The sequence below is a fragment of the Ornithodoros turicata genome, chromosome 3 (genome assembly GCF_037126465.1).
Source record: "Ornithodoros turicata isolate Travis chromosome 3, ASM3712646v1, whole genome shotgun sequence".
Classification (NCBI taxonomy): Eukaryota; Metazoa; Arthropoda; class Arachnida; order Ixodida; family Argasidae; genus Ornithodoros; species Ornithodoros turicata.
In genome coordinates, this window is record NC_088203.1 from 107,727,266 (window position 1) to 107,741,338 (window position 14,073).

The 14,073-nt window shown below is 46.8% G+C and overlaps 1 protein-coding gene across 1 annotated transcript; it reads left to right on the forward strand.

Moving 5' to 3' along the window:
• The first annotated feature begins 8,446 nt into the window (after positions 1-8,446).
• Positions 8,447-10,199, forward strand: LOC135389785 (THAP domain-containing protein 1-like). Its single transcript, XM_064619816.1, has 3 exons — positions 8,447-8,514; positions 8,974-9,169; positions 9,930-10,199. The coding sequence occupies exons 1-3, from the start codon at positions 8,447-8,449 to the stop codon at positions 10,197-10,199; spliced, it is 534 nt and encodes a 177-aa protein (XP_064475886.1).
• The last annotated feature ends 3,874 nt before the right edge of the window (positions 10,200-14,073 follow it).

Consider the following 14,073-nt stretch of genomic DNA (forward strand, 5'->3'; position numbering starts at 1 on the left):
TCTTCTCATTATAGAGTTTGTGGGCGCATCAGCGTTTTACAGCCCGAAGAGGATGCTCGTCTCAGGATGGAATGACTTTTTCGTGTTTCTCTCCTGGCCACAGTATAAGGGTGTACAAGTGTTTTTCGTCTCGGTTTTAAGGTAAATGGTTCGGACGTCGTCGTGTCAGTTTGTGCGTTTGCATTATAAAGCGGCACGAAAGTACATCACAAACTTGTACCAACCGTTTTGCTCGAGGGACCGAGTTTGAATACACAAAAAAGGTGTAGCCCAAAAACCGGCGTGATAATGTTATCGAGTAGAACAATAATAGTGGACTAGAATGTGTGGTGTACCGAGCGGATGTTGCTGGCGGCAGATGGTGCCACTTGCGTCTGGACCGCACTCTGGACAGCACTCGGTGGAACTCATGCATTTCCGCAGTGTCACGTGAAAATTCCAGTGCCGGTAGCCGAAGAGCATGCATTTCATCCTTCTTGCATGCACTGCGAACGCCACACATGGATACCGTTTCTGAAATCTGTTATTTGTGTGTTATATACCAGAGAGCACGTTGCGATCGGGACAACAAAAATAAGGTCTACCGTGCCAAGTCTGCGTGGGCAAGCCAGCAGTCTCTTTTCTTTATCTTCTTTACCTCGAGTAATGCATTGCATGAATATGGTCTCCACATATACATTCCAAGTCACACATAGCAGAACGCAATTTAGCAGATTATTCGACAAAAATTGTTTAACACCACATAACTTGGTTCAATAATTGTCATCGTACGTAATTACAGCAACCGCAACTGATACATTATACCATGCTAGAAACAAACGCTTGACAGCTTACAACCCATGCCTGTCACTGCCACGTAAAATTCGTTGATCGTTACTGAAATTATTATATATAGAGAGAGAGCCATTTGCCGCTCTATATGTACTCATTTGGCATTTTTGTAAGGGGATGTACATTTTCTTGGGGGACATTTCTTCCGAGCACGTTTTCTCCGGGAACCATTTTTTCCGCATCCCTTGCCGGTCAAGACTCGTGTACAGAAACGCTCTACACTTTTAATAACATGCACTCTCTTCGTATGGAAATGTGACGGTCTGGGCTTCTTGATCAAATTTGTTTCCCAAACTTTTTCCAGTAGTGTAACATCGGTTACCTCCAAACGGTTGCAAGAGCTCGTGTTCTCCCACAGTTGAGAGACATAAAACTTTATTTGACATATATACGCTCTCTGTTGGAAGGGTGACATCTGCTCCCTTCTGACTGTGACATGGCGCGGTCATATACACCATGAATGACGCCTGCATGCCGCTAGGTCGCCGTGTCATGGACCAAGCATGTAGGCCTAAAATCGACGGAAGCAGCAGCCAAGAGCCTGGAGATCGGGTAGGTGCCGAAGGTAGGTAGGTAGGTGACGAAAGTCATCTTCAGGGTTCGTCTTCCACTAGACGTGATTGATTTTTGCAGCTATTCCCAGGATGCCGTATATAGAAGTGTATCCACCTGCAAACCCATCGTACTATCACAGATTGTTTCCTGCAATGCCCGTGGAACATTCTAGTGGAAGAAGCACTCACACACAAGAAAAAACACTGCTCAGTGGGCAAAAGCTCGTATTATATTGAGCTTTTGTGTGGTGAAGGAATATCGACTTTGCGTTTGAATGCGTCCCTTCTCGTCCACTAAGGAATATCTTGTGGCTACGTCCCAAAATATCTCCCGCAATTAGCATTACCCGAGAAGACATGACGTTCAGCACTAATATGCGGCTGTAAGAAGAAATGCTTTTGTTCGCATCTTCCGCTGGAGCATTCCGGGGGCATTTTCCGCTTGTCCCTTATCCACAGAACTTGCTGTATTCTGGTCTGGAGCATCCCAATCTAGTTTTCTCAATACGTTGTCTCAGTGGTACAAATAGTACACATTCCTGGCAACAAGTAGGCGCATAATTAAGAATGTTCCACCTTATACGTGCATGCAGAATCAAGGTATTTATTTATGTGTGCACTATACATAACCATGCATAAACGTTCCTTCGATATAATATTTTTTTTATTCCAAAGTTTAAATAAAATTTGGAAATGGCCAGTGAGGTTAATTACCTGTGGTGGTCTTGGATAGACCCCATGGACTGTACTATTCTATGCAGCTGAAACAATGGACCCAGCTGCAGGTCCCTACAATTATTTCACGTCTACTGTAACTTTCGTTCATTTTTTGTTGATTGCAATTAAATGTAACTGTACTCAGGTTTTGCGTTTACTGATATTGTACTACTGTATCGAATTAATTTGCTATAATAATAACTCGGGGCATTACATCGCGAGACAACTGTGATATAATTTACTATAAAGACTGCAGTTATATAGTATTGATGGAATGCATAGCGTCCTTGGAGCAATATAACTAAACAGCGTTGATCAATTTTACGAGCGTGTAACACTTGCGAATAATTTTGTTTGACTTCACTAAAGTTCATTCGTTATTAACGTATATTATATAACCGGTCATAACAAACAAGGTTATTTGGCATGGCACGCACCACCACTTCCTCACAACCACTGCCTCACGACAGTGAGACGTCGCAGTCTAATAAATGTAACAAATAAATAATAATGATAATTCGTGGCTTTACGTCGCTGGGCAACTATGATCATAAGCGATGATCATAAGCATGTCCGCATCTCGGGCTACCGAATGCTGGACCTTCGTTACGAAGAGGCCCGCCAGGGGTCCCGCTACGAATCCATCCATCCACAGTGGTCGCGATCAATGGGTGAATTTTATCCATCTGGGGGTTATTTAACATGCGCAGAAATCTCAGCGCATGGCCCACGCTCTGTCCAGGAGACGAGCTGTCCTACGCTGGTGTTCTCGGCCGGATTCGAACCCTTGAGCTCAGTCGACAGACACGTTACCAACCGTTCTGCCAATGCCGCAAATGACAAATGATGGAGTCGGAGAGGACGGCAGATCTCACGACGATGTCTGCGACGTTTGAAAAGCGCGCGCGCAAAAAAGAAGGAAGAGAGGATCAGGAACTGAGGTAGGCCAATATCCGGCAAAACGACTGCCCAGGCGCGTAGGTGCCGACGAGAGCGGCGCCATCTACTTTCTGTTATCTAAAGCTCACTCCACGGTACGCCTCTAAAGTCAGAGCAGTTTGGAGAGACAATAACAGCCAAAATAGTGGGCTCATTCCAGTTCAAACGTGCGAGGTCGTTGACTCGACCATCAGGGATTGCGACGGTTTGTGTGTGTGTGTTTTACTTCACGTGCACATGACAAATCCAAAATATTTCGGTCCCAAAACTAACTGCTTCTCCGCCAGGTGGCGCCAAACTTGTACCTTGTACGATGCTAGAGGTGTGCGCCGAGGGCAATTTTGTCGGCGGCGGCGCACCTCCTATTTTTGTGCCGGCCGCGACGGCGGCGCCACGCCGATCTGCTTCTATCGGCGTGACCAATAAAAATCATAAGGAGACATAAGGAGAAATCATATGCTTGTGATTTCTATGCCCTTCCGTGTGGTTTCTATGCCTGCTTCGTGCCCTTCTCCGCCCCCATCCCGCGTTATGTAAAAGTGCGGCGTGAACACCATGCCGTCGTTTTATAGTGTGTCAAACATCAAGTTTCCAAGCTTTTAAGTACAAATTATTGCCATCATGCTCTGAATGGACGGCTGTCGGAAAAAGCAGAGTTATATTTCGGATTTAACCAATACAAAGAACGTGTACGGGCTCTTGTATGGGTTCTTGCCACCGCCAGCTCTTGCGGTATCGGCGGCGACGGCGAAGCTTATAAACTTATGCACTCGGCGGCAGCGCACACCTCTATGCCACTGATCTCTATAGTGTAATAGAACCAAACGAAACCGAAACTGGTTCTACGAACGCACAAGCGATGCGAACGAGCGGCAAACAACACTGGAAGACACCTCAGGGTGGGGTAGACGTCTCTGTATGATGTTCCTTTCTTTAATTAAAGTTAGTAATCCCTAATCGACCAGTCTCTGCCATTCTGTCTCCGGGGGAAGCTAACATTTCAGAAGTGGGATCAACAAGTCACCAAACTGTACGTACGTTCCGATTAATTGCGATTATCTTGGACTATGCCATCAAAAGGGAAACCTCGCACACAAGAGACGGATGTGGACTCTGAACCCGACAGCAGACGCGGCGCCGAAGGACCGACTTCGAACGTTTCACAGGTGCATGACGACGTTCGAAATCCTTCAGCAGCTTCGGGAGTCACATCATCCAACATGAACTTGCAGACTGTTGATTTCGTCGCAGCCGTGCAAGCTGCAGTTCAGGCTGCTGTTAGAGAAGTCGTAAACAGCGTGAATGCAACTGAGCGCACTACGCAGGGTGATCCGGTTACCCGACACCTAGCTGCGGAAAGGGGGAGGCTCGTACCGGCATTCAACCCAACAACAAGCACTTCGCTTACAGCCGAGGAATGGATTCGGAAAGTTGATGACTTGGCAGGAGCGTACGACTGGAACGACAAACAGAAATGCTGTTACGCTCTGCTGAAACTTCAAGGTGTCGCAAAAACTTGGTACGATGGGGTGCCATCACCCTTCAACACATGGGATGAATGGAAGGAAGAACTTTGCAAAGCATTCCCCGATACCGCGAGTGCTCAGCGCAGATTTCGAGAAATGGAGTCCCGAAGGAAGATTAAAAATGAATCCCTCGGGGACTACTACTACGACAAACTGACAAAAGCGCAACGTTGCAAGCTTGATGACCGCGCCTGTGTTGAATACATTATAACAGGACTTGGTGAAGAAGACAGCATCCGAGCCTTGGGAGCGAGCACGTTTAACCGCCCAGAGGACCTACTTTGTGCTTTGAAGCGCATCGAAGAAAGGCTAAATGGTATGAAGTCTACGGCTGGCCCAAGGCAAGCAAATCTGCCGACGAAAAAGCGAGAAGATGTAACTGGCTCTGATGAAGCGTCGCAAACTCAGGCTTCCGATACGAAGAAAGGTCCGCGATGTTACAACTGCAATGATTTTGGCCATATTTCTTCGAAATGCCCACAACCTTCGAAGAAGCAACGATGTGGAAATTGCAACAAACCTGGACATCTACCTAAGGAGTGCCCAGAGAAAGCTAGCGTTGCGAAGGGTAAAGATGTTGCTCACAGCGAGACGTCTAACGCAAAGTACTTTATGGAAGCTAAGGTAAATGGGAACAGCGTTAGATCATACCTTGATTTGGGTAGCCAGTGCGTTACACTTCGTGAAAGTGACGCCAGTCGCATGCGGCTGAAATACGAGAAGCTTAACAAGCCATATACGATCAACGGCTACGGCTCAGGACGGATCGTGCCTCTCTGGGAAACACGCGTCTCCCTTGAAGTAGACCAGGCAACTGCAGAAGTAGATGTGTATATAGTGTCAGATGACGCTCAGAGAATACCTTTATTGATAGGACATCCATTTACCGAACAGAATCACATCACGATTGTCCGCCGCAGGAATCAAGCTGTGTGCCAGTGATGAATTTATCAGCACGGGACTTGCATATACGTCAGAACGAAGTGGTGGTTAGAGGAGACTCTTGCACAGAAACAAGAGAACCGGTCGAAGAACTGAAATCTACCCTGTGTTGTGAAAGGTCCTTGGTAGACTTTTCACAGGTCAACATCGGACCATGTGTACCGCCGAAGCAAAGTGACAACCTGCTAACACTCCTTGAGAAGTACCGAAATTGCTTTGCCGTGGAGGTGTCTGAGATTGGTTGCACGGATGCAGCGGAAATTAAATTGGAGCTCACAACTGATATTCCCGTTACGTTTCGACCATATCGACTGTCGTCATCTGAGCGAGAGGTAGTGAGGGAACTTGTAGAGGAACTGAGAAGTACAGGGATTCCACTTCTCCTTATGCGAGTCCCATTTTGCTCGTGCGGAAGAGGACGGGTGACTATCGCCTGTGTGTAGACTACCGCGCACTGAATCGAATCAGCTACCCATTGCCACTGATAGATGATCAGTTAGAGAGGCTGAAAGGACAGTGCTACTTTACGAGCTTAGACCTCGCATCGGGATACTATCAAATCAAAATGACAAGTGAGTCGCAGCCGAAGACGGCGTTTGTGACCCCGGATGGTCATTATGAGTTTGTCCGAATGCCCTTTGGACTGTCGAACGCTCCAGCAGTCTTTCAGCGAATGGTCAACAGTGTTTTGGGGCCTCTACGCTATTCAATAGCACTGGCTTATATGGACGACATCCTTATTCCGTCCACTAGCGTTGAAGAGGGTCTTCAGCATCTCGAAGAAGTATTGAAAGTGCTCCAAAGCTCAGGACTGACGCTCAGGTTGGGCAAGTGCTCTTTTCTTCAAGATCAAGTAGACTATCTTGGCTACGAAGTCTCTGCCAGTGGTATTCGGCCTGGAAGACGGAAGTTGTAGAGCATATTAGACTTTCCGAGACCGAACGATGTTCATCGCGTGAGACAGTTCCTTGGACTCACAAGCTATTTCAGACGCTTCGTCAAGGGATTCGCTACCGTGGCCGCGCCGTTGACCAAACTGACGGCGAAGAATGTACCTTGGGAATGGACTGACGATCAGGAAAGAGCATTCCAAGCATTGAAGTTAGCCATCACAGAACGACCAGTTCTCGCACACTACGCTCAGGATGCAGAAACTGAGGTCCATACTGATGCAAGCGAGGACGGCCTGGGTGCAGTTATCATGCAAAAGCAAACTGATGAGAGATTTCATCCTGTGGCTTTCGCTAGCCGACGAACCACAACGGAAGAGAGAAAATACCATTCTCATGAACTCGAAACCTTGGCAATCGTCTGGGCTCTAGAGAAGTTTCGCGTCTGTGTCCTTGGAATCAAGTTCACCGTGGTGACTGACTGTAATGCAGTCCGGTGCACCATGACGAAGCGCAGTTTGCTGCCACGCATTGGACGATGGTGGTTGCGCTTACAGGAGTTCAAGTTTGACACGGAGCACCGACCGGGATCATCTTTGGCCCATGCGGACGCATTAAGTAGATCGCCTACCAGAGATCCAGAGACGTTGGAGCCCGTAAATGGAATGATACTGACTACAATGATAACCGAGGACGACTGGTTAGTAGCCGCGCAGGCGACCGACTCCAGAATCAGAGACCTTAAGGCACAGTTAGAAAAGAGAGATAATCTCTCGAAAAGTTACCTTATAGTGCATTCTGAGTATGCTCTGAAGGGACAAAGACTGTACCGAAAGGTGAACGAGAAGAATCAACCAGAGAAACTGCTATGGGTGGTACCTAGTCACGCCCGATGGCAGGTCGTAAAAGATGCCATGATGACTTGGGACACTTTGGGCTTGATAAGACTCTACAGAAGCTAAAGGAGAAGTACTGGTTCCCGCGGTTGAAGAGGTATGTCAAGAGGTAATTGGCCTACTGTCTCGAATGCCTCTACCACAAAGTGCCTTCTTGCAAGAAGCCGGGCTACCTCCATTCTATCGAAAAGGTCGACGAACCTTTCCACACGATCCACATGGATCATTTGGGACCGTTTCCTCGTAGCAAGAGAAGGAACAGCTACATCATAGTAGCCGTGGATGGATTTACAAAGTACACCGTCCTACGCGCAGTGCGGAGCACAGCTGCAGGACAAGCTGTACAGTTTCTCCAGGACATAGTTGGTCTTTTTGGCGCCCCTCATCGTGTCATTACAGACCGAGGCTCCTCATACACTGCTAAAGTGTTCGAAGATTTCTGTAAGAAACACAGTATCAGCCACATTAAAACGTCGACTGCAACGCCAAGAGCAAACGGTCAAGTTGAACGAGTGAACCGTACAATCACTTCCTCATTGGCTAGCTCATGTCGAGACACCGACAAGAAGGACTGGGATGACGTTATGCTAGAGGTCCAGTATGCAGTTAATAGCACCATCCATAAGGCGACTGGAAGAACGCCGTTTGGACTTTTGTTCAACTTTCGTCCTAGACGATTCAACGGCGATCTGCTTGATGACAGCCTAAGGGAGACCTTTGATGACGACATACTGCAGCGCCGAAAAGCAGCACTTGCAAATATCCGGGCTGACCAGGGTAAACAGAGAAAAGCGTACAATCTGCGAAGGCGAATGGCGGATGCACTTCAGCCAGGCGATTTGGTTGTCGTACAGCGAGATCCTCCTCCGAGTGGAGAATCAACAAAGTTGTCCGAGAAATACAAGGGACCCTGCATCGTATCCGAGGTGCTACCTCATGACCGCTACCGCATTGAAGACTTGCCAGAAAATCAGCGGACAAGCCGTTACTACACTGGTGTCGCACCTATCGATAAACTAAGAAGATGGATGGGAGATGACCTTGACAGTGATTCAGAAGACAATCCGTCCGATCGGGACGATCGGGAATAGGATGGCCGAATTGTAATAGAACCAAACGAAACCGAAACTGGTTCTACGAACGCACAAGCGATGCGAACGAGCGGCAAACAACACTGGAAGACACCTCAGGGTGGGGTAGACGTGCCCTGGACGTCTCTGTATGATGTTCCTTTCTTTAATTAAAGTTAGTAATCCCTAATCGACCAGTCTCTGCCATTCTGTCTCCGGGGGAAGCTAACAATAGTATATGGCTGGATCGCGCATAGGGGTGTCCACAGCGTGGAACCGGCCGCCATATTGGTGGGCCCAACACGTACTGTCGTCTGCATTTAGTTAAGCGCGGCTGCCCGCAATTTTTTTGTTTCCTTTAAATTAGAGGGCATGCCATGCCAGCTTCTTGCAGTTTTCAGTGCACTTCACGAACGGACAGACGAAAGGGGTTAACTTTTCACAGGTAAGCTATTTATTTTGAGGAAAAACAGTGTTTATTCGTATCGCATGTATGTGACACTCGCGCTTGCTCGCACTGCTACTTCGCTGGTGCCGTTAGGTACTAAGAAATTATGTTTGGCTGCTCTATTTATGTATTTTCTACACAACGTGCTTGTGCTATACAGGTTCCCTCACAGTCGCCCAGCCGTGCTGAAGAAGTGGGTGCAGAAGATGCATCGCAAAAATTGGGCCCCATCTAAATCTTCGGTGCTCTGCAGCAGACACTTTGAGGAGGCCTGTTTCGATCGTACAGGGCAAACTGCGCGACTCAAGAGTGATGCTGTGCCTACAAAGTTTGACTTTCCACAGCACCTCCTGAAAGTAAACACAATAGTAACACATTAGAATTTGCTTGGGAACCTGTGTAATGTGCAGCAATTCTGAATGTGGTAGTTGATCCAACAAGCTCAGTACAAGTCTTCAGAAGTGAAACATCAGTCAACATACATGACACAACAAAACGTAGGCGACAAAATTTATGGTACAAAATAATTTACATTCCCTGCTAGGCTGTCTGTCATCATCTTTAAGGCTCATGACAATGCAAGAAATAGGTTGCAAACAAAAAATTCTGTTATATTGATGTTCCACAACTTCTCAGTTTTAGCTGGTGGTGATCACAACAGCTCTGAATTTGTGCACTGTGCTCTGGGTGCAAAGTTATGGAGACTTGTAAGACACTTTTTTTTTTCGAACTCACATTGCACTTGCTGGACTGAACTGACACTACTACTTTTTGCTTTATGGTTCTTTGCAATGTAATTTTACATTCACTACCTAGAAATGCAGAGTCATGTCCCTGATTTGATTATTCACGACAGTCCTAGTATAAGGTCAGGGTCCTGTGGCGTAATATTCGAGCTTGTAGGAACCAATACATATACTAGCTCGTTAGGTATTTTTCATGCAATGCAAAAATAAATAAATAAAAATGAAGGAAAAATAATAATTTCTAGGTTTTCACCTCAGTTCCTGGCATGTGCAAGAAATGTGGAAATAAATGCTGAATTTAACAAATGTTGTCATTTATCCCACATGAACAACAGCTTCTAAAAATAATTAATTAATCTTTCCATCACAGAGGGTACAGCCAAGAAAACCACCTCCAACAAGACATAACATAGAGGTAGAGCAGGACGTCAACCATGAGATTTCACAGCCAGGGCCATCGTGGGCTGCAGGTCCAGGGGTCTTGTCACCTCAGCCAGTCCGATCCTCACATAACCTTGCTGCTGACCACACATACACAGTGCAAGAGAGATCACGGACCTTAAAAAGGAAGATAGACGTCACAGTTGAAGCACTGGACAACGTGAAGAAGAAGCTGAAACGCTCTGAAGAAAATGTCTGAAGACTGAAGAAAAAGGTACTCACTGCGGAGAGTGTTATAGAAGATCTCGAGAAGAAACCTCTCGTATCAAGTCAATGCACTGACATGCTTCGTGGCACCTTGTATGATGTGCAGCTAGATTTAGTACTGCGCACCCTACAGAAGAAAGCTGGAAAAGTAAGCAGAGGGCAGTATCCCCAGTCACTGCGTAGCTTTGCGCTCACTCTCCAGTTTTATTCAGCAAAGGCATACGAGTACGTCAGGAAGACATTTAACCTTTCGCTTCCACACCAGGCGACACTTAGGTCGTGGTACAGCTCTATACACGGCGAACCAGGTTTCACACAGGAAGCCTTTGATGCACTCAAGGTTCTAGGTCCACATCTCTGAGACACAACGTTTTCCCTACCCTCTACGAGCACATGTTCGAGTGCTCTCCAGAAGAAAACCACGTCATTCGCCTCATAAAGCTTATAGCTAACTGCTATGGCAAGATTCGACTTCACCGTCTTGCAAAGGAGCACACAGAAAACGTGAATGACAGACCACGACTACGAAAGAAGCTCTCAAGAATCATAGTATCCAACAATTAATGACAATGACTAATGGCCGTAGAAGTCGAGTGTTGTAATATTAATTTATAAATTCTACATGTCATGTTCGCAGTGATGTTACTGTGCAATTTTATCCAATGTTACTGGGTATCACTCTAAACAAGCCGTTTGTGAGGTAGGGTGGAAGTAAACTGCGGCGTTAACCTCGCAAGTGCAATCACTCTTGCAGCACATGTTACGGCATGCGCTCTTCGTGCACAGCGCTTCGAATTTCTGTAACGAACTGCGCCGACAGCTGAACAACTGCAACACACTCGTAGAACACAATACGAATACCAATGGATTATGGAAAAGGCCAAACGAGAACCATATACAGCGCCTAACGAACCACACAATAACAAACGAAAACCACACACAAACGAAACTACCTTACAATAACAAACAGTGCAAACCCTTTCTAAGCGAAAGGAATTAAATTTATAAGTTGTCATTCACTAAATTCCTCTATTTTTATGCTTCCCGTGCACGTAACTAACGACACCATATTCGGAGTACAGGAAGCGGAGAAGAAAAAGAACGTAATTACCATGAAAACTACAGACACACTGCCGAAGCACGGTAGGAATACACCAGCACACTGATTCCTAAGAAAGATGCGTGCTAATCAACAATGAGGAACGTTTAAAGAGTAACAAATGCTCCAAATCGAATCGCTTCCCATTGTTTCCTGTGGGAGCAGCCGGCGCCATTGGGCCCTCCAACATGGCGGCCGGTTGCCGCACCTCTCTCCCACGAGCCCCTCTCCTATGCGCTGTCCAGCCTTTATACATAGAGATCAGCGCACTATGCTAGAGGTGTGTGCCGCCGCGCTAAAGCGCCGCCACCGGAGGCCTGGACCTCGCCGTCGCCGCCGTGCTAAAACTGTTGGCGCGCTGCCGCCGCCGCCGATGTTGAAAAATCGGCGCGGCTGTATAACGTGCCCACTTTATCCATTTTCAATAAAAAATCTCTCCCATAGCTAATATTTTTGTTGTTTTTCTTGCATCTTAGGTCCCAAGCTTCATTTATTGTGGTGTTTTTAGCAGTAAAAATTTCATCACTGATACGCTGTTTATGTTTTACAATTTCGTTTCATAGTCGACCCTGGAGGCACAACTCCAGGGAAACTTGTCATTTCAATTCCTGCAGGTTGTTTATCGGTCATCCACCAACACCATAGCGCTGGTCCTTATCCATACACAGTGGGTTTTGTTTCGTTGCAGAATTTTTGTTTAAGAAAAAACTAGCGGATCAAAATAGATACCGTTCTTGAGTTGGTCAGGCGAATATGTTCTCGAAGAAAGCAAGTAACTACAAAATCATCAATTACCTAAAATTCATTAATTCTTTAATTAGGGGATTCCGCGCAAAAGCGAGATAGCAAGATATTCCTCGTTGAAAGCCTCGCTGAAAGCATGTTTAAGAAATTATTGAACGCGCACGTGTGTTGAAATATCCGACGCTGAATGTCGCTATGCAAACCAGCCGAAACAAGAAGTGCGCAATTTCCGAGCGCATCTATCTGGCCAACACGCCTACACCAATCAGCTCGATCGCTCCAAAGCACGTGGTCCTCTCACGTGTATCGCCCGTCGCTCTTTCTGCGCTCGAAAAGTGCGTGGATAGTGCATTCTGTGTGTGCCGGCGAAAAGCATCCCCAAAGGGATGGCTCATCGTTTTGACTGCACTAAGTTAGCTATATTGTTTCCTCAAGCGAGCCCTGTTGTAATTCTTAAACGACGACCTCCTTCAAGTGCCTTACTTCTCTAATATTCTCTATATTCTTATTCTGTAATATTCTAAATAGTATGATAATATTAATATTGGTTTTCTTTCGTGATACACGCTTATCCAGTGCTGATGTACTTGTTTGGCGCAAAGTACAATATTGCTACCGTCTTTGTATATGATGGAGAAAATGCTCCCACTCTGAGGTGTCCGTGCTTTACCGTACGAGAAGAGAACACATATTAAGAGAGTTTTAATGTAGCACACGCTATCGCCTTTGCGTACGTAAAGGGTAGCGCCACCACGCTTTCCTTTACGTACGCAAAGGTACGATGTACGGGTCCACGCGATAAGACAGCATCGGCGCAACGACGCCGCCGGTTCTTCAACGCAAGAAAAAATGCAACTGGTGTGCGACATCTATCTTGGTCGACTCCCGAGGACGTCTCGTCCACTTTCAGTCTAGAGGGAGGTCCATTTGGGTAAAGTGTACTAGAATGGGGTTCTCTCGCCTAGCCCCGTGTGAATCTCACAAGGAGGCGCTGCGGTCAGTTTCCACTGAAACTAGGAGACAGCTGCTCCAGCCATGATTAACACGTAACCGCTAAAAGATCATCTGTCTACGCAGTCACTTGCCTTGTCTGAGTCAGAAAAAGCCATTTCCTGTTCCCTGGAATGTCAATACGTAGTCCTCCGTTTGTTTGACGTAGGGCAGAATATTGTTTCACGCCTTTCCATGTTCTTCAGCTGGGTTCCTGTTCAACTGACTCGTGCAGGCCGGAGAGAATGCTAAAGGCTGGTTTAGAGTCCGACGGAGCGGGGCATATCTACGAGCATCGCGAGCTGTCGCTGGTGAGTTCATAGTTCGACGACACTCGGCGAAGCGCGGCGCGGCGTCAACGCGCGACTACGCTAGCCGCCATCGGGGGAGTGGCCAGCGAGCTGTGCACGGCGTGGGACTCGCGTTTCTCAACATGGCGTCCGTTTTGATCGGAACTGGAAAGGAATATCCGTGCCTACGGATGGACTAGAGAGACAAGCATAAGAACGAGAACAGCTGGGAAGACGTGTGACTTTCTTACTTAATTCGGTGTTCACGTTTGGGGGGGTACCAAACGTATTATAGTAATAGAAACATAACATTGCCAAGGACGTGAACACGGATTGTCCACCACGCGGGTGCTTTCCACTACGAAATGTGAAAATCCCCGGTGCTGTTTTCGTTGTCGAATCGTGTCAGACTATGATCCCGATATGATGAGGAAGCGGCGATGAGCGAATGCTACGTCGTTCCCCCGGCCTTCAACTGTCCTTCAACTGCTCGGCGGTATTTATGGAAAAGTGCATTCGTCGTCCGCCCTTCTTTGGATGTTTTCCGGAACCTCATTCCTGGGTCCAGTGCATACCGTACATCCCCAGTGCAGAGTTTGTATGTCCAAGTAGTTGAACCGTCTCTATAATGTTTAGGAGGAGATTCTTAACCTTCTTATATAGCAAAAACTTTCTCACTTCGAGACCACCCCTGTCGAGGTATTTTGGAAAATGATCGCATGAATAGATTATTTGAAAACAAG